Raw genomic sequence first — 21379 nt, forward strand, 5'->3', positions numbered from 1 at the left:
TCTCTAGAAGCCTCCATCCTATCCAGTGAGTGCCACTTCCCCTCCCCCACCCCAGACTCTCAAACTGCACAGACAGGCACAAGAGCACCAAACCCCAGGTTTGCATGGCCTGTCCTTAAGCAAAACCCTGCTGCTCAGCATGTTGTTGAGAAGCAGCAGAGCATCAAAGTCAGCGGAATTTCAGGGCACACAGGCCATGTGACCTGGGCCTCCTCACTGAGCTCACAGCCTAATGGCAAGAAGGGGAGGGCCCAGGAGGAGCAGCACAGAGCTTGCCACCTGCCTGCCTCCACACTCAGAAGGAAGGAGGAAGAGTGGGTGGCAGGAGGTGGGGCAGACCCAGCTCTGCTTGAGATCCTCCAGGAGGGAGATCACAGCCACAGGAGGGCAAAGGTTACAAACTCTGATTCAGAGATTCCTTTTCTTCCAGTGGATTCCAAGGCTTTCATTGTTAGGTTCCCTGTGTGGGCTCAGCCTTGTGGTCACCAGGCAGCACAGGCCTCCAGGTCTCAGTGTCCTGGCCATGCATTGAGGTTCAGGCCGAAAGACGTTCACCCAAGTTGAGGGGGTGCTTAGCACCACAGAGTACCATTGTTCAGGCCTGAGCCACTTGCTCATGTAACACTGTTGAGGGAAGTTTACAAACATCCACTCAGCTCCCTTTGCCCAGTCCGTGACACATACTTTCTTTTCTATTTCTTTTTCCTTCATTCTTTTCCTTGTTTCTTTCCTTTTTTTCTGAGACAGGGTTTCTCTGTGTAGCCTTGGCTGTCCTGGACTTGTTTTGTAGACCAGGCTGCCCTGGAACTCACAGTTCTCAGCCTGCCTCTGCCTCCCAAGTGGTGAAATTAAAGGCTTGGCCTTCTGCAAACAGGCAGTTTGTGAGATCAGCACAGCAGGCTGTTCTAACCATTAGGGACACCATTGGATCAGGCTCATTCTGAGGACCTCTAAAGAGGGCAGGGGCAAAGTTCCATAACAGCCCGCCCAGAAAGAAGTCAAAAAGGAGTGTTAGGGGATGGGCCAGGGCTGAATGGAGAAGAAGTCTATGAGAAAACTTGGAAGTAAGGAAAGGGTGCCCTGCAGCAGGAGGACTGGTGCTGGTCTTGTGGGTGGGGCTGTGACTGCTGAGGTCAATAGTGGTGGGCGGGGCTTGTATGCTAGGGTGGAAGGGTGGGTGGATCTGGACCTAGTAAGAGCTGGAGAAGGAAACTCTGTGCCCTTGGGAAGAGGCACTAGCTGGGGGCCATGGGTAGGGGAGGGGCGGTGTTCTGGAGTGCTAACAGCTGAGGGGGTGAGGTAGGCTGACTCAGGCAGGGGTGTGAGGGCCACCCTGCATCTGCATGGGGTCCCGCCCACCTGATTACTAGGGAAGCAGGAAGTAGTGAGGTGTTGAGGGCATGGATATGGATCCTGCAGTGTGGAGGTAAGGGACTGTCAGGGTGATCACTTACAAAATTGGGCTGGGCTCTGGATGTTGACCTGAGAGGGGGCAGGGTCACCCTAAGAGCAGGATGGGGCTGTGTGGGTGTATACTAGTGTGGGGTTGTGAGAGCTGACTGAAGAGTGGTGGACTGAGCTCTCTTGCTGATGCAGGGTTTGATTGAAGTCTGGCCTTTCACTAAGTGCTGGATTGTGTCAGTGTAACTTTTGGTCCCTACTTAATGTTGCCCAGAACCGCTGAAGGAGAAGGGGGCCCAAGGCTGTTTCTGCTGTGGCAGTTGTTGTGGGCTGGGCTGTGTGAGTGGTGAGATAAGTGAGCAGGGAATGCAGAGCACCAGGCCAAGGCTATGATGTGAGTGGTCACTTTCTGAGGAGGGGGCAGAAGGCTGAATCCTCACTTGAACTTCATTTGGCAGAGAACACCTGTAGCAGTGGGGCACTGTGACCTGCTGAGATAGAGTAGTGGGTGGGGGCTGTGGTTGCAAAGGTCAGGGAAGGGCAGTGGGTTTCAACCTTCCTAATGCTGTGACTCTTTAACACAGCCCCTCATGTGTGTCGTTGCTATTTTACAACTGGAATTTTGCCACGGTTACAAATGGAACCACAACATACATAGCTGGTATGTGGGTCACGACCCACGGGTTGAGAATCCTGTCTGTTGGGGGAAGTATTATACATTCTCAGTAAGAAGCTGTGCGTGCTGAGTGAAGGGGCTGTAGATGTGTGTCTGGGGTGCCGGGACAGAAGGTGTCTGTGCTGGGGTAGCTTGTGCTGGAGGTATTGTGAGTGGGGCTGGGATGACTTAGGTAGTAGTGGTAGGCGGGGCTTGATGCTTAGGTGCAGCTGAGGCTGATGATGTAGGCATAGTGAGCAGAGCTCGCAAGCCAAGGTAGGGGGGTTAGAGCAGTGACAGGTCGGCCTTCTGTCTTGCTAGGTGATGGACACGTTGAGGCCTGGGTGAAATGTAAAGCATTGGCAAAACTACTGAACGCAGTGGAGAAGAGGGAGCCTGTTTCTGTGTGCTGCAGAAACTCTTGTGGGTCTGGCTGTGAGTGCTTTCCTAGGTGGGCTGCATTTGAATTGGATATTCCCAGGAAGGGTCAATCATCTTACCTATCACCTTTTTGGATTGCATATTAAGTGTTCACGAATCCAGCTCTGGTTATCTTAAGTAGGCATGTTTGGAGTTACTAACAATGTTATGTCCAAATTTTGAGAGACTCTCTGAACAGACCACCCAAGAGCCAAGTCCAAATGCAGTGGCAAGGTTGTGTTTATATTGCAGGTTGGAACCCAGGACACACCTCCAATGCCCTGATGCAGCAGGTGCAGGGAAGTGGCCTGGATTCTCAATGGAGAGGGGTTTGTTATAGGTTTTAGACAAAGAATTGGGTTCTACAGTATATGATTGGATGACATATGGGCAGAAAAGCTGCAAGCAGAGAGTTACAAGACTTCGAGTTTCATGGTTGGGTAATAGGTGTAGGACAAGTTGGCCTATAGAAAATATTGGCTGAGGCAGTCATGGGGGCATTAGGAACCTCGACCTTGCCTCTCCTAATTGGTTGTTGCTATGTGCCAGACCCCCTGCTGCTCAGCTTGACCAGCAGAGAGTGTATTTGGACTTTCTCAAGGTGAGCTGATTGTGTGGCAGTGAACATTTTTTCTGTTTAGGCTAGTGTGTGCTTAGTCTGGAATCTGGGTTCAGCCCTTGCCTAGGTTGAAGACAAAATGGAGTTTCCTTTGCAAAATGGAGTCTCTTTTTCAAAAGGGAGTTTGTTTGGTCCTTACAAACCAGATAGTTTAGACTGAGTGTTTTATTTTACATTTTAACCTGTTTGTGTGTGTCTGCAGATGCAGGCAGATACCCTGAAAAGCTTATTCAGTATTTGTCAGGTAAGCCATTCAGTTGTAGAATAAGATAGTTATCCGTATCCTAGATGGCATTAAACAGGAAACTATAAAAACCCCACATCTATAGGAACTCAGAAAATGCTGACACCAGGCTGTTTCAGTTTTCTTTAGGGATTTTTTTTATTAATTTATTCTTGTTACATCTCAATGTTTATCCCATGCCTTGTATCCTCCCATTCTTCCCTCCCTCCCATATTCCCCTTATTCCCCTCCCCTATGACTGTTCCTGAGGGGGATTATCTCCCCCTGTACATGCTCAAAGGTTATCAAGTCTCTTCTTGGTAACCTGCTGTCCTTTCTCTGAGTGCCACCAGTTCTTCCCCTCCAGAGGACATGGTCAAATATGAGGCACCAGAGTATGTGAGAGAGTCACATCCCACTCTCCACTCTACTGTGGAGAATGTTCTGACCATTGGCTAGATCTGGGTAGGGCTTTAAAGTTTACTGCCTGTATTGTCCTTGGCTGGTTCCTTAGTTTGAGCGGGACCCCTTGGCCCAAATCTGCCTATCATAATGTTCTACTTGTTGGTTTCTAGGACCCTCTGGATCCTTCTACTTTGCCATTCTCCCATGCTTCTCTCATCTAGATTCCCAATAGGAAGTCCTCTCCTCTGTCCCAGTTTCCTGGTAAGTGAAGGCTTTCCTGGGACATGCCCCTTGGGCTAATATGCAGATATAAGTGAGTATATACCATTTGACTCTTTCTGCTTCTGGGATAACTCACTCATTATGATCATTTCTAGCTCAGCTGTCAAGAGAACAAAGCAATAGCCTACGGACTGGGAAAAGATCTTCACCAACCCTACATTTGACAAAGGTCTAATATCCAAAATATATAAAGAACTCAAGAAATGAAACACCACCAATCCAAATAACCCAATTGAGAAGTAGGGCTTGGAACTAAACAGAGAATTCTCAACAGAGGATTATCAAATGGCTGAGAAACACGTAAAGAAATGCTAAACCTTCTTAATCATCAGGGAAATGCAAATCAAAACAACTCTGAGATTCCATCTTACACCTATCAGAATGGCTAAAATCAAAAATTCAAGGGACACCACCTGCTGGCGAGGATGTGGAGAGAGAGGAACACTCCTTCATTGCTGGTGGGAATGCAAACTAGTACAGCCACTTTGGAAATCTATCTGGTGCTATCTCAGAAAAATGGGACTAGGGCTTCCTCAAGACCCAGCTATTCCACTCCTTGGAATATACCCAGAAGATGCTCTAGCACACAACAAGAAAATTTGCTCAACCATGTTCATAGCAGCCTTATTCATAATAGCCAGAACATGGAAACAGCCTAAGTGTCCATCAATAGAAGAATGGATAAAGAAACTGTGGTACATATACACTATGGAATACTATTCAGGTATTAAAAACAAGGAATTCCCGAAATTTGCGGATGAATGGATTGAGCTAGAAATGATCATAATGAGTGAGTTATCCCAGAAGCAGAAAGACTCCAATGGTATATACCCTCTATAGGGATTTTTAACAATATTCAATAAGACTACAAATCCTGTCTCAGAGACCCTGAGTTCAATTTCCAGCAACTAACCATGTGGTTCACAACCATCTGTAGTCAGATCTGGTGCCCTCTTCTGGCGTGCAGGCACACATGCTGTCTAACTACTCAATACATCTTTTAAAAAATATTTTTTCTTTAAGATCCTAAAGTACAGCTTATATTTTAACCCTTTGAAGTCACATAGTGTCTTTGCATGGGCTGTTTAGCTTTGTTTTCTCTCTTTGTCCTAGTGTCAGATGGTCTCCTGACCCAGAACAGGAATGTTCGAGGGAATTTTAAAACAAGCATGCTTGGGTTGTGAGACTGGGTGTCTAATCCAACTCCAGAGCCGGCTCTTTAATAGACTAGTACAGCATGAAACAGTAGAATTTCAACCAAAATTAATGAAAAGAGATAAGGAAGAATATGCCATTCTCACTAAAGGAAAAGCCTACCAAGAGGGCATTCCAATTGAGAACATCTTTGAACAATATACAAGGGCACACACCTTTATTAAAAAAAAATTAAAAAACAAAACAAACAAATAGCAACAAAACCCGAACAAACCTGTTATTAAAGCACACGACGATGCAGACACCACAATTGTGGGAGAATTCAGTGCCCCACTCTAACCAATGGACAGATAACTGAGGCAGAAACAAAACAGAGAAATGATGACACCAACAGATGGAATGAATCTAGTGAACCCAATGGTTATCTACAGAACTTTTCACCCAAAGCACAAAAGAATATTCTCTCTTCTTTGTGCCACATGGAACCTTCTCTAAAACTGGCAGTATGTAGTCAGTTACAAAGCAAATCGTAACTTATACAAAAAAATTGAAATTACCCATTGTGCTTTCTCAGATCACCATGGATTAAGATGGATCTCAACAACAGAAATAACAAAAACCCTACACAATCATGGAAAATGAGCAACTCCCTACTCAGTGACAACTGGGCCAAGGAAGAAATGAAAAAGAAATTAATGACTGTCTAAAAGTCAATGAAAATGAAGGCAAAACATACCCAAGCTTATGGGACACAATGAAAGCAGTACTAAGAGGAAAGTGTGTAGCACTGAGTGCCTTCATACAGAAACTGGGGAGATTCCATACTAGCCACTTAACAGCACCTCTGGAAGCTTCCACAACTAAAGAGGCTAACACACACAAGAGGAGTAGATAGCTGCAAATAATCCAACTCAAGCTGAAGTCAACACACTGGAAACAGAGGACAATACCAAGAATGAGGAGAAGCAAGGAGCAGTTCTTCAAGAAAGTCACCAAGATAGACAAAAGACACACACGCAACCAAACTAACTAAAAGGCAGAGAGAAAATATCCAAATCAACAAAATCAGAAAAGAAAAACAGAACATAACAACAGACACTGGTGAAAAAAAACCAAAGACAAATTAGGTCTTACTTCAAAAAACCATAGTCTACAAAATTGGAAAATCTAAATAAAATGGACATTTTTTTTTTGGTAGATTGGTAGACTCCAGTTACCAAATCTAAATCAAGATCAGGAAAACAAGTTAAATGCCTCTATAACCCCTAAGGAAAAGACGCAGTCATTGAATGTCTCCGAACCAAGCGGGAAGAGGGGAAAGCCTCAGGGCTAGATGATTTTAACTCAGAATTCACTAGGACGAAGATTAAGAAATAGGCCTAAAAGGGAGACCAAGCATGATAAGGCATATCTGACCAGCTGAGGTGGAACGAACCAGTCTGGCTGCAGGAGGGCAGGGAGGGTCCTGGAATCCTGGGTTTAGACAATGAAACTCTGTCAGTTCTCAGTTTGAATCTTGACACACTGAGTTTTGCTCAGATGAGCTGGGTCAAATTGCTCAACTTAAGCCAGGAAAGAGGCCAGAGGGCTCAGACTGAGAGCCCTGCCCAAGGCTGTTTGTGTAATAGCAGTCCTGGGAAGGCTTTGTGAGTCCCTGCCTGTGTTCTGGCCTGGAGTTTCCTTAAATAGTCCCTGGACTTCTCACCTGGATGTGTCCAGCCTGGGAACTCACAAGCCTCACAGATGTCTCCAGCTTAGGTCAAGTTCTTCCCCTCCATGAGATCCTAAACCCTCTCAGGAGAAGTGAGCTGGTACAGACATCTGTTGACCAAGGGGGGCCCGGAGGCAAGGCGGGGGACCGATCTTGCATAACATGCACATGACCCAGCTATGCCTATGTAAAAAAGGGTTTCCTAAAGTACACCTTATGTGCATTCATCTTACCTGATCCTCCTGACATCTTCCCTTTCCACCAGAATGAATCTGGCCAAAGACTCCACTGCCCCACCTTTCCTCCTGAGGTACTTTAAGTAAGAAAGACTCTTCCTGCCATGTGGGGTGGATACCAGGACACAGACGAACTGTGCTACCTCTTTTTCTTAGCTTCAGATAGCCACAGTCCTTGGGGGAAGGTCCAAACTTTGAATCCCTTTTATCCTACAAAGATGGCCTCAACTGCTGATATGATTCAAATCCTAGGTACTAATCATCAACACCAGAGATACCTCACTCACCCTAACTCAAGATGCCTAAGAGAGGCCATCCACAGCAGCTTCCCCTTAGAGCTCCACAGGAAACAGAATATGTATATAACTTTTTTTTAAAGATATCTGCATTGCCTGTAGGCCCTGCTAGCAATCAATCAACACACACACACAGGTGTTATATTTTAAAATAGCCTTAGTTAATGTGGGGCAGGGCAGATATCAATCCTCTAAACTACCTCCCATGGTGGGGCAGGCATGGGATCCCTGCCTCAATCCCATGCCATCTGCTTCCTATAACTTCTATCAAGCTACCTCGCATCCATAACACCAAATTCCTCCTAATGTTCTTCATCTGAGCCGATTTCTCCATCTATACCGGTCATGTGCTTCTCCTCCATCTAACCCATGGCTGCCTTCCTCTCCTCTCCTCAAGTCTCTTTCCTTCCTCCTCTTGGCAGTCCTGCCTTTTTCTTCCCAGGATTCCTCTCTCTCCTAGCCCCACCTGTCTCCTCTACCCTGCCCAGGTGGGATGGCTTTTTATTAAGAAAAAACGTGCATCACAGAGACAGCAAGCAGTGATTAGCATCAAAATACTTCAGACCATCCCCCAACATAACAGGCTCTATGTGGTCCCTGACTTGTGGAGTTGGCTCAGTCCCATCAAGGTTAATTTCTTATTTTTAAATTTAAATGTATTAATTTATTCGGACTACAACTCAGTTGCTATCCTTTCACTTGTATCCTCCCATTCCACCCTCCTGCTTTCACTCTATTCACCTCCCCTAGGTCTGATACCAAGCTGGACAAGGGCTATCAAGCCTCATCTTGGTAACCTGCTTATTCTTTCTTTGTGTGTCCTTAGGCCTCCCCACCAAGGGGAGATGGCAAAAAATGGGGCACCAGAGTCTTACTGTGCTTGCTCACCTAGATGGATGGCCTATCATGGACACCTTCTCTGGTAACCTCACATGGCTCCCTCTACTGCCTTGGTATATATATAATCCCTCACCAGGCAGGTTCAGCTTCCTGGAGAGGAGACAAGAGTGAAGACAGAGCCCATCTGAGCACCCCTACTGCATTTCTCAAGACTGACAAGAGGAACAGGGGTCCACTCTTGTCTTGGGGATTCTGAAGGATGTCCTATTGACTCCTCACAAGTCCCCTGCTGACCTCCATCAGTGACATCCATGCTTCAGGTAAAGGACAGCGATGATCCCCGCCTCAGAGGTCCCCCGAGCAGGAAGTCAGAGGTGGCATCTCTGGTCCACAGTCTTCCCTACCACCAGGCCCAGCTGACAGGAAGGAGAGCTTATTCATGTGCAGACTCAGAGGTCTCCTTGCTCCTCCTTCCAACCCTGCTCCCTTACTTCTATGTATCTTAGGCCTTTCTCCCTGGGACAAGTCCAGCTCTTCTGTCATCTCAAGTACTGCAAGCAGAAGCAAAGATGCCTGTGGAGAGCTGCGAGGTGCCACGCCTTAATATGGCATAGGCTTCTGCCTTCTGCCATCCCGACTGCGAGCGCTCTCGAAGATAAACAAGTTCTTATATGGCAAAAGGCTGTGCAATAGTAACTGGTGATCTGATGACGAGCAGTCCTGCTCTGACGCGGACCTATGAGGAGGTGGCGCCTGGCATGAGCTGATTGGCCCTTGAGTTGTACTTAAGCTTGGCCCTTCCCTTCTTCGGGGCCATTCCCACTGAGCTTAATCCTGAGTAAAGATCTCGAGAAGAAGTCTGGTTGTTGGTGTCTTATTTCTGCTGGAAGGTGCAGCGCTGACAGATGCCCACAGGAACAACACCTAGGACCCCCGTGGCTGAGGGAGTGTGGAAGCCCTCCTGTGCTGTGTAGAACAAGAACATGGGCTCCGCTCAGTGGCAAGCTGCACTACCACTATCTAGAGACTCTATCTAGGAAGTGATTCTCAGGTCCAACCTGTGCTGTCAGTTGGCCCTGATAGCCTGGCCATCCCACCACCCCTGCCCTAGTGAACCCGAAAGGGTGGACGAGGATCTCATTCCTGTATGTCAGTGCTGAGGCATCTTCTGAGCACTCACAACCACAATCATCACTTATAACCCTTACCACATGTGCTGACCCTGAGGTCACAGAAGACAGATGAGGAAACTTAGTGAGGGGATCACTCATATAAGTCAGCCTTAGTTTCCTTCTCCACTGTTAAACCTATACAGAGTAGCTTAATTATCCCAGTCTGTCTGCCTGTCTGCCTGTCTGCCTGTCTGCCTGTCTGCCTGCAATGCCTGTCTGCCTGTCTGCCTGCATTGCCTGTCTGCCTGTCTGCCTGCATTGCCTGTCTGCCTGTCTGCCTGCATTGCCTGTCTGCCTGTCTGCCTGCAATGCATGTCAATCTGTGGGTCAGTTTCCCAGAAGCACTCAGAGCACACAACTTGACTGACAGACACTTTGTCCCCTTCTCTTTCTGAAGTCCCCAAATGGCATCATGCACTGAATGCCTGGAGAGGAGTGGGATCGGCCTGCTCTTCCAAGTACACATAGGTGGAAATACCATTTGGGTGCCTTCTAGATGGGGTGGGGCTTCTGCTGTCATGTCTCAGGTCCTACATACATGCCGAATGCAAAGCCACTGTCAGGGAGAACTGGACCTCTAAAAATACCTCCTGTGTGTTTGTCTACAGTGCCCTACAGGGCAAAGGGCTGACTCCAGCAACTGGGAACCTGTTTGGCACAGTGCTCCCTCACCACAAGGGGACAGCTGTGGGGCCCTCTCTCTGCACTGTGTCTTCTGCCATCCACTCTCAGGTCTGACTCTCACCCTGGGGATGATGGGATCCTCTTTCAGGGAAACCAGACCATCTGACCCAGATGATCTGTAGTGCTTGTTTCTGGACCAGAGCCATCACAGTCTGCTCTGAGGCGCCTGTGCTAAATCCACAAGGAGGAGCCCCTGGGCACAGCCCTCCTGGCTGGCCTGCTAACCACGCCATGAAGCAGCACTATTTGTGGCCCACCTATCCTGAGAGAGGCCCCTTCAGCCCACCCTAAGCTCTTGCCCATTTGCTTCAAAAGAGAGTCGAGGCTTTCTCCTTCCAGGAATCTCACAAAATGGCTCTGAGACACCCCAACCCCCAAGGTCCCTGATGCAGATGGGGATGCAGAAGCTTGGGGAGCTGCCCTTTCTTCCTTTAAGTCACATGAGATTTGTTGCCAGACCCACAGCAGGATACACTGCACTTGGCTGTCAGTGGCCATGGACATGTGTTGCAGCTTCTGAGACTAAGTCTGATCTTCAGTCTTGACTAAGTCCTGGGGCCTCTTTCTAAGTCCTGGGGCCTCTTTCTTTCTGGGAACCTCTCTAATGCCTTCTATCCACAGAGGCCCCTGATTGGGAAAGGAGGGGGCTCACTGCCCCATGTTGGTACCTGCTGGGTACAGCTCACCAGACCATCTGACCCAGATTATCTGAAGTTGTTGTAACCAGCCAGGAGCTCCCACTGTGGACTCTCAGGACCTGTGTGTACCCTACAAGCTACTCACTCATCTTTTCATCTGGGAGTGCCTAAAAATGATGTCTCTGCTGGGTTCCCCAGAATGGAAGGAAGGGGGTTCATCCATACAGTGTGAGACATTTGGGCTAGGCTGACCACAGGGACAAAGCTGCGTGACTTCCACACCCCTGGTACTCAAAGAGAGACCTTTAGGGTCCCTGCAAAGCGCCTACCTGAATTCAGAAAGATCAGAGTGGCTTTCTCCATTTGAGAAACCTCACAAAATGTTGTGAAGAGGGGACATTCCCAATGCTAGGATGCCTGACAGTTCCTCATCTGGGAAGTGGGGACCTGACTGTGAACCTCCAGGTGCAGTTCCTTGAGGGGAGAGAACCACAGAGAAAGGAGGGGCAGGGGACAGCCAAGCAGCCAGAATGAAATTTCCTGAATAAACTTTACTAAATCCTCCTGCTTGTTGGACACATGTTAAGATCTTGGTCACCACTGCACTAGAGAACTGAGCTAAAATGCTATCTTCTGGTTAGGGGGACAGATCACAGGATAAGAGTGGAAGCTGCTCATGCCTGAGGATCTGTCTGATTACCTCCCTGGAACCTGCATAAATAGTGGGATGCAGCAGCTAGCACCTGATGCAGGAATCCTAGCACTCCTTTGGCAAGATGGTAGGAGAGAAAGGAGAATGGGCCAGTATCTCCCAGGCAGCCAGCTTGGACTGCATACTGCAGCAGCAGCAGAAGCCAGGCTCATCTTCCTGAGAGAGCAGCAACAGAAGCCAATTAGGTACCAACACCACAAGGTGGAAGGAAGAGCCAACTTGAGATATATCCTCTGGCTCCCCACCAGCACTGAGGCATGCATGAGTCCTCCCTCACACTCTCCTATACAGGGATTGAAATGTTTTTTTGTCTGTTTGTTTGTTTTTTAAAAAACAAATTGGCCTGGTGCTAGAGCTTTGCTGAGCACTTCCTGGTATTGCAGGAGGAAGGTTCAATTTCTAGCACTGACATGCAAACTCACAAGCGTGTGGAACACTGGTTCCATGATATGTGGCATCCTCTTCTGTCCTCTGGGGATACCAGGGACATGTGCAGAACACTTCACATGTAGACAACACACTAATACACCCTTAGGAGTCATCTCTGTCTCTCCTGACTAGAGAGGTGGAAGAGGTCCTGCCAAGAGCTCTAGGCCTCACCTTCCCATGATTCTACCCTGTGTGTGTGGAGGAACACGTGCAGAGGGCAGAGGTGAACCATGCCCTACACGTGCTGTGTCCTCTGTAACTCTAACACCAGGAGAGGCTTCCTGTCTGCACACTTTTCCTTTCCTGTTTGGGAGTGATGGGGATACACCCTTTCTGACTGTATGTGTTATCCTAGTGTTCAGTCACCGAGGAAACCCCAGCCCGTGTCCTCCGTGCCAAGTCCAGCAGCACAGCAGCTTGGAGCAGTTTTCCCTTCTCCCAGCCCTAAGTCATTCACACCGCCCCAGGCCCTGTTCCTGGTTAGTAATTCTGAGACCCATAAGGGCCTTGGTTTACTCCACCAACTTGGGGCTACTAGCTGAACGTGAGCCCTCTGCAACATTGCTGTACTTGTGCTGTGAAGGGAGTTCTCACCTGTCCTCCTGACAGGGTTGGGGCACTTGAGCGACACCATTTCCTAGAAGAGGGTGGACCAGCCTTAAGGCTGCCTGCTAACCCAGGACCTCTCACAGAGCAGCTGGTGCTCAGAGAGAGCATTCAGAAAAATTGCTTTCACCTTCCCTTTGCCTTCACTGCAGTTGCCCAGAACAGGAGACTAAAACTGAGGAAGCAATCGAGATCATTTTATTCTGTTTGTCAGGGAAAGGCCAAGGCCTTCCCCATTGCCTGGGAATGTCCACTTAGAATGCCATCATAGCTTGAGAAATAGCACAACATAGAAGGAAGTCATTCTCGTTTGTTTACACAATAATACCCTTCTCCTGAAGTGGATGAACAACAGCAAGGGCATTGCTAAATCCATTTGCAGACTTAAGACATCCCAGGTTCATGAGCCTTGTAGTAAAGGTAGCAACATTCTATAACAACAAGATAACCTCAAGCAACCTAGACAGGACAGAGTAGAGGGAAGAACAGAAGAGAGTGGTTCACACAGCTCCTCCCACCCTGTGTCACATGATGGTGTGGTACTTAGATGACTGACTCTGCCTGTACTGGGGTTGGATGGGAACTGCCCGTGTGGGAAGTAGAACGTGTGCAGGGCAGAGCCAGAAGGGCCATCTGCCCGGCCCTCCTGGCCTAGACCCTGTCCATCTCCTCTCTCAAAGCCTCTGCATATCTAAAGGGGTAGGCTCTGGGATCCTGCTTAAAGATGCTGGCAAAAAACTTGAGTAATTTCATCTTGGTGGTTTCAGCGCGGGCCCATGGGCCGCAAAGGAACTCAAAAGAAGGAGGATCGCTTTCAGGCTCCTGCCTGTCTTCCAGATACCCTTCCTGCACAAAATGCTCCGTGATGAGACGTCTGGGCTCCCCGTACATGAAATGCTCACTGCCCACATACAGCCCCATGTTGTTTAGTACGCGCCACAAGGCCTGCTCACTAGCACAGTTGTCCTCTATGAAGATGATGCACAGCACGATTAGTAGCAGGCCTGTCTTGGGTATGCCTGGAAAACCATGCTGAGTGCCATGGTAGGTGATCCCAAGGGCAAGAGCAACAGAGTAGATGTGGTCCAGGGCGTTTCTTTCCACTATCTCCAGGCCAAAGAGCAGCCTCAAACAATCAGAGGCCTTAGAAAAGATGACAGGGTAGTATTCCTCATAACCGCGGAGGACTATGTACAGAATCTGAGCCTTAGATGTCAGCTGCTTCCTAGTGTACTTGAGGAGAAGGAAGTGAAGCACATCAATCCTCTTTCTGTTGAGGACACCTTGTGAGGGAGAGAGTGGGTCAGCCAGTTTTGTTACTAGTCTGCCAGAAGACTCAAGAGATGATGCCCTACTGACAGGGCCCCTGGCATAGTAAGGAGAAGAGGCTCTTAGGCCACTGGGGAGAGCCCAGCGTATTGCCAACAGATGGATGCCCTGAGTGGGTGGCGGTGGCCTCCCCCTCGCCTGCCTCAGCTCCTGTGATGTGGCCAAGATCCAGGCCCCTTGCCCTGCTTTGGGACTGAGAGCTGTCTGGGAGGTTGCTTGTGTGTCTGCTGACAGTTGGATCCTGATATTCTTGGGAACACAGGAATGGACTTGTTGCAGCTCAGAGGGATGAAGACTCACAGACCTGCAGTGGGAAGAGAAAGGGTGAGTTGAATCTTACACCTGAAGCTTGGGCAGCTCTCAAAACCTGTTGCCGGGTTTTTCCTGGGGGTTGCCCTATGCCCAAAGGACTCTGGGCCTGCGTGTGCCTTTGAGTGCAAGGATTCTCACTGTGGCACACTCCCACACCTGGCAATACTGTACCCTGACATGATGGCTGAGCCTGGAGCACGTGCCATCATGCCCTGTGGTGGAATCTGCAGTGATGGCCACCTGGCCTGGCCTCCTCTCTGCTCTGTTCGGAGCTTCCAAAGTCCATCCAAAGTGCATCTTAGCTCCCCTTCCTGGAAAATCAGTTTTCCACGGCAAGAGTGGCAGTTCCCACTCAGGGTTCCCTAGGCATCAGCACAGGGCCATGCATGCTTTATGCAGTCCTCTCTCTGGGGGACGGGGCCTTCTCACATGTTCATTAATGACCATGACCGCTTACCTGGTTGCCAATACCTACCTCCTCTGTCAAACACGCCTGGCTCCCTCTTGCCTCCAATGGCACCCCATGCTCCAAAGGCTCATCTTCCTGAGAGAGGAGAGAGAAGTCAAGATGAATCAGCTCTGGAAATGCCTGGCAGGGGCGACTCAAGAGCCAAAAGTGTTTCTGCCTTGGTGGCGCTTGCCTTTAGTCCCAGCATTCAGGAGGAAAAGGCTGGTCGATTGTTGTGAATTCAAGGTCATTCTGGTCCACAAAGTGAGTCAAGGACAGCCAAGGCTATACAGAGAGACCGTGTCTCGAAATATGAGAAAATAAAAAGGTCAACATGGTGTGCCCCTGCATTTTCCTGCAGATTCTAAAGACTAGCCTATCCACTCCCAGGAGCTCACCCCCAAAACCATTGCAGGAATTTAGAACGCTATGTCTACCTGTCACTCTTCCAGGGGTTTAACTACTGTTTTCAAAGCTACAAGGCTGTGTATGCAAACAGCATAGTATGGCAACAATTCTTAAGGCGCCTCAGAAAATGGCTCTGAGTGGCCCCTCCCACCCAGTTCGCGAATAAGTGAAACCCAGCTTTAGCAACACTCTTCCCCTGAGGGCCTGAAATCAGAAACACCTGATTGACACTCTCCATTCCAGAAACCTGACAAAAGGGCTTCAACCACTGGGAACCAAGAGAGGACCTGTCCCCAGATAGAGTGTCCCTTGCCTAAAGGTACAGACACTTCACAAAATAGCCTCGAGCCCTAGGGACCTGGAGGCCCTCACTCACTGGAAGTAGAGTCTCTTACATAAAGGTCTAAGAATTCCACAAAATGGTCTCAAGCCCTAGGGACCTGGAGCACCTCAGTCCCCAGATGTAGTGTCCCTTACCTAAAGGCACAGGATGCGAGGTAGCTTGATAGAAGTTGTTGGAAGCAGAGGGCATGGGACTGAGGCAGGGATCCCATGCTGCCCCACCATGGGAGGTAGTTTAGAGGATTGATACCAACCCTGCCCCCGGTTAACTAAGGCTATTTTAAAATATAACATATGTCTTTGTCTTGCTTGCTTGCTAGCAGGACCTATAGGCAATACAGATACGTTAAAAAAACAATACTGTTATACCCATATTCTGTTTCCTGTGGAGCTCTAAGGGGAAGCTGCTGTGGTTGGCCTCTCTTAGGCATCCTGAGTTAGGGTGAGTGAGGTATCTCTGGGTGGTGATGACTATTACCTAGGATTTGAATCATATCAGCAGTTGGGGCCATCTTTGTAAGGCAAAAGGGATTCAAAGTTTGGACCTTCCCACAAGGACTGTGGCCATCTGAAGCTAAGAAAAATGAGGTGGCACAGTTCAGCTATGTCCCGGTGTCCACCCTGCAAGGCAAGAAGGGTCTTTCTTACATAAAGTACCTCAGGATGAAAGGTGGGGCAGAGGAGTCTTTGGCCAGATTCATTCTAGTGGAAAGGTAAGACAGCAAGAGGAACAGGTAAGATGAATGCACATCAGGTGTACTTCAAGAAACCCTATTTTAGATAGGGATAGCTAGGTCATGTGCACATCACGCAAGATCGGTATGCCCCTCCGCCTCCTGGCCCCCGGGGGTCAACAGATGACAGCACCAGCTCACTTATCCTGAGAGGGTTTAGGATCTCATGGAGGAGAGGAACTTGACCTGAGAAGGAGACATCTGTGAGGCTTGTGAGTTCCCAGGCTGGACACATCCAGGTGAGAAGTCCAGGGACTATTTAAAGAAACTCCAGGCCAGCACACAGGCAGGAACTCACAAAGCCTTCCTAGGACTGCTATTACACAAACAGCCTTGGGCAAGGCTCAGTCTGAGCCCCAGGCCCTCTTTCCTAGATGAAGTTGAGCAACTTGACCCAGCTCATCTGAGGAAAGGTCAGTGTGTCAAGATTCAAACTGAGAACTGACAGTTTCATTGTCCAAACAGAGGATTCCAGGACTCTCCCTGCCCTCCTGCAGCCAGACTGCTTCTTTACCCCTCAGCTGGTCAGCTATGCCTTATCATGCCTGGTCTCCCCTTTAGGCCTATTTCTTAACCTTTGTCCCGGTGACCTTGAAATCCAATTTTAGTTCTTCTGGTCTCTCATTCCCTCCCTCTGACACCTGCCCTGAAGGCCCAATCACGGGACCTCCTGAATCTTCTTTGCTGAGTTGGCCTGCTGTAGGGCCAGGTATTCCTGTAACTTGGTCTGTTGTAGGGCCAGGTACTGTGCTCTCATGACCATTATCTGGATGGCACCTACCTTTTGCTTGGTATGAGGTGGGCACAAAGCAAGACTGTTTATATAGAACTAAGCTTTTTTTTCCTTGTGGCCGTTTGTCCCTCCTGCCAGAGAGTTGCCCTTGACTCAGCATTTCAGCCTATAAAGTGGGACAATGGGCAAAGTCATTCTCTTCTGTCACTTTTTTCCTGGTGACAATAGGGGCGCTGTTATTGGGGCCTAGAAAGGCTGAAAAGCTAGTCAAAGGCTAGGTAATGGGGCACTTACCAAAAGCATCTGTTGAGCTGATCCAGTTGAAGAGACAGGGAGTAGTCACATCTGCGAGACTGGTTTACATCAACTTCCAGCAGGTCCAGCTCTCAGCAGCTCTGGATGGAGTCTGTTAGCCAGGTAAAAACCTGCTGAGACAAATACAGACTAGGGACAAAAGTTAAAGTTGTGTCTATAAGACATCTGGGGTAGGCTTATGCCTTTGAGACCCAGTAAAAGCGTGGACATTCTTTTCTCAGTCCAGAAGACCTGGTATACAGATTGGACAGACTTGTTTTTAGCATGATGAGAGGCACCCTCAAGTCTATATTCAGAATACTACCAAAGGGAAATTAAAAAATCTTGGGCTTGGGACTGATTAGTAAGTAGTCAGTGCTGCAGCTTATCAGAACTTTTATCCCTGATCTCCTCAAGGCCTAATCATGAAGTGGTGTTGTATTTTGTCACATGATTTTTAGCATTTAATGAGATGATCATATTTTGTTTTTCTTTCTGTTTCTTCGTATAATGAATTATGTTGATGCATTTTTATATATTGAACCACCTCTGCATTCCCGGGATGGAGCCTACTTGGTCATGGCCAATGACATCTTTGATGTGCTCTTGAATTCTGTTTGTGAGTATATTTTTCATCAGTGTTTATAAGGGAAATTGGCCTGAAAATGTTTTTCTTTGGTTGGTCTTTGTGTGTTTTAGGCACAAGAATGACTGTGGCCCCATAGAGTGAGTTTGGCAATGTTCCTTCTGTTTCTATTTTGTGCAATAGTTTGAAGAGTATTGGTATTAGCTCTTCTTTGAAAGTCTGGTAGAATTCTGAGCTAAAATCATCTGGCCCTGAGGCTTTCCCGCCCTCCCCCCAGGTTGGGACACATTCAGTGACTGCTTCTTTTCCTTAGGGGTTATGGAGATATTTAACTTGTTTTCCTCATCTTGATTTAGATTTGGTAAATGGAATCTACCAAGAAAATTGTCCATTTCATTTCTATTTTACAATTTTGTAGACTATGGGTTATTGAAAAAAGACCTAATATTTCTTTGGTTTTTTTCCAAAGTGTGTGTTGTTATGTTCTGTTTTTCCCTTCTGATTTTGTTGATTTGGATATTTTCTCTCTGCCTTTTAGTTAGTTTGGCTAAGTGTGTGTCTTTTGTCTATCTTGTTGACTTTCTTAAAGGACCGCCCCTTGATTCCATTCATTCCTTCCTCTTGTTCTCTGTTACTAATCTGTTGACTTCAGCTTGAGTTTGATTATTTGCAGCCATCTACTCCTCTTGGGTGTATCAGCCTCTTTTGTTGCGGAAGCTTCCAGAGGAGCTGTTAAGTGGCTAGTATGGAATCTCCCCAATTTCTGTATGAAGGCACTCAGTGCTACCAACTTTCCTCTTAGTACTGCTTTCATTGTGACCCATAAGCTTGGGTATGTTGTGCCTTTATTTTCATTGAATTTTAGACAGTCTTTAATTTCTTTTTCATTTCTTCCCTGACCCAGTTGTCACTGAGTAGGGAGTTGCTCATTTTCCATGATTGTGTAGGGATTTTGTTATTTCTGTTGTTGAGACCCATTTTAACCCATGGTGATCTGAGAAAGCACAATGGGTAAATTCAATTTTTTGTATAAGTTACCCTTTGCTTTGTGACCGAGTATATACTGCCAATTTTCGAGAAGGTTCCATGTGGTGCAAAGAAGAGTGAATATTCCTTTGTGCTTCAGGGAAAAGTTGTGTAGATAACCATTGGGTCCATTGGATTCATTCCATCTGTTGGTTTCATATTTTCTCTATTTTGTTTCTGCCTCACCGATCTGTCCATTGGTTAGAGTGGGGCACTGCATTCTCCCACAATTGAGGTGTCTGCACCGTTCAATGCTTTTAGGTTTAGTAGCAACTTTGTTCAGGTTTTGTTTTCTTTTTTTTTTTTTTAATAAATGTGGGTGCTCTTGTATATTGTTCAAAGATGTTCTGAATTGGAATGTCCCCTTGGTAGTCTTTTCCTTTGTTGAGAATGGCATATTCTTCCCCATAGCTTTTCATTAATTTTGGTTGAAATTCTATTGCTTCATGTTGTAGTACTCTATTAAAGAGCTGCCTCTGGAATTGGATTAGACACCCTGTATCCCAACCCAAGCATGCTTGTTTTAAAATTTCCTCCAACGTACCTGTCCTGGGTCAGGAGACCATCTGACACTAGGACAAAGAGAGAAAACAAATCTAAACAGCCCACGGAAAGACATTATGTAACTTCAGAGGGCTAATATATAGTTTAGGATCTTAAAGAAAAAATGTTTAAAGATGTATTTATTATTTACACAGCATGTCCTCCTGCAGGCCAGAAGAGGGCACCAGATCTAATTGTGAACCACAGGCTTAGTTCCTGGAAATTGAACTCAGGGTCTCTGGGTTAGGATTTGCAGTCTTATTGAATATCGTTAAAAATACCTAAAGAAAACTGAAACAACCTGATGTTACCATTTTCTGAGTTCCTGTAGATGTTGGGTTTTTATAGTTTTCTGTTTAATGCCATCTAGGATACGGATAACTATATTATTCTACAGTTGAATGGCTTATATGACAAATACTGAATAAGCTTTTCAGGGTATCTGCCTACATCTACAGACACACACCAACAGGTTAAAATGTAAAATAAAACCCTCAATCTAAACTATCTTGTTTGTAAGGACCAAACAAACTCCCTTTGGAAAAAGAAACTCCATTTTGTGTTAAACCTAGCCAAGGGCTGAACCCAGATTACAGACTAAGCACAAACTAGCCTAAACAGAAAAAATATTCCCTGGCAACACAATCAGCTTACCTTGGGAATGTCCAAAGACACTCTGTGCTCCTCAAGCTGAGCAGTACGGGGTCTGGCACATAGCAACAACCAATTAGGAGAGGCCAGGCCAAAGTTCCTAATGCCCACATGATTGCTTCAGCCAATCTTCTCTATAGGCCAACTTGCCCCTACACCTATTACCCAACCATGAAACTCTAAGTCTTGTAACTCTCTGCTTGCAGCTTTTCTGCCCAGATGTCATCCAATCATATACTGTAGAACCCATTTCTTTGTCTAAAACCTATAAAAAAAAAACCCTCTCAATTGAGAATCCAGGCCACTTCGCTGCACCTGCTGTGTCAGCGCATTAAAGGTGTGTCCTGGGTTTGACCCTGCAATATAAACACATTCTTGCCACTGCATTTGGACTCGGCTCTTGGGTAGTCTGTTCAGAGAGTCCCTCAAAATTTGGGCATAACATTGTTAATAACTCCAAATATGCCTACCTAAGATAACCAGAGCTGGAGTCAGGAATACTAAATATTCCTTCCAAAAAGGAGATAGGTAAGATGATTGGCCCTTCCTGGGAATATCCAATTCAAATGCAGCCCACCTAGGAAAGCACTCACAGCCGGACCCACAAGAGTTGCTGCAGCACACAGAAACAGGCTCCCTCTTCTCCACTGCATTCAGTAGTTTTGCCAACACTTTACACTTCACCCAGCCCTCAACTTGTCCATCAACTGGCAAGACAGGAGTCAGACTTGTAACTGCTCAAAGCTCCTACCTCGGCTTGCAAGCTCTGCCCACTATGCCTATATCATCAGCCTCAGCAGCACCTTAGCATCAAGCCCAGCCTTCCACTATTTCCTAAGTCATCACAGCCCCACTCACAACACATCCAGCACAAGCTACCCCAGCAGAGACAGCTTCTGTCCAGGACCCCAGATACACATCTACAGCTCCTTAGGTCAGCACTCACAGCTTCTCCCTGGGAATGTACAATACTTCCCCCCACAGACATGGTCTCAAGCCATGGGTCGTGAGCCGCACACCAGCTATGTATGTTGTGGTTCCATTCCTAACAGTGGCAAAATTCCAGTTGTGAAATAGCAACGAAACACATGAGGGACTGCATTAAAGAGTCCCAGCATTAGGAAGGTTGAAACCCACTGCCCTTCCCTGACCTTTGCAACCACAGCCCCCACCCACTACTCTATCTCAGCAGGTCACAGTGCCCCACTGCTACAGGTGTTCTCTGCCAAATGAAGTTCAAGTGAGGATTCAGCCTTCTGCCCCCTCCTCAGAAAGTGACCACTCACATCATAGCCTTGGCCTGGTGCTCTGCATTCCCTGCTCAATTTTCTCACCACTCACACAGCCCAGCCCATGTCAACTGCCACAGCAGAAGCAGGCCTGGGCCCCCTTCTCCTTCAGTGGTTCTGGGAACATTAAGTAGGGACCAAAAGTTACACTGACACAATCCAGCACTCAGAGAAATGCCAGACCTCAATCAAGCCCTGCA

At 47.4% G+C, this 21379-nt stretch overlaps 1 protein-coding gene and 1 pseudogene across 2 annotated transcripts in view; both read right to left on the reverse strand.

The window, feature by feature from the left end:
- Positions 1–9117: 9117 nt before the first annotated feature.
- LOC311602068 (actin, cytoplasmic 2-like) overlaps positions 9118–21379 on the reverse strand; it is a 63699-nt pseudogene continuing 51437 nt past the window's right edge. Inside the window, exons 3-4 of the transcript XR_014783644.1 lie at positions 12118–12122; positions 9118–9209 (exon numbers count right to left, since the gene is read on the reverse strand). The product of XR_014783644.1 is annotated as an actin, cytoplasmic 2-like (transcript). The remainder of the gene's footprint in view (positions 9210–12117; positions 12123–21379) is intronic.
- LOC311601934 (melanoma-associated antigen 11-like) lies at positions 12957–16820 on the reverse strand (the record flags this gene model as incomplete). The annotated part of the gene is made up of 2 exons (XM_084789694.1): positions 12957–14117; positions 16720–16820. 2 exons carry the CDS (start codon positions 16818–16820, stop codon positions 13136–13138), a joined length of 1083 nt encoding a protein of 360 aa, XP_084645820.1. The 3' UTR covers positions 12957–13135.

The sequence above is a fragment of the Acomys minous genome (assembly GCF_964271855.1).
Source record: "Acomys minous genome assembly, chromosome: 7".
Classification (NCBI taxonomy): domain Eukaryota; kingdom Metazoa; phylum Chordata; class Mammalia; order Rodentia; family Muridae; genus Acomys; species Acomys minous.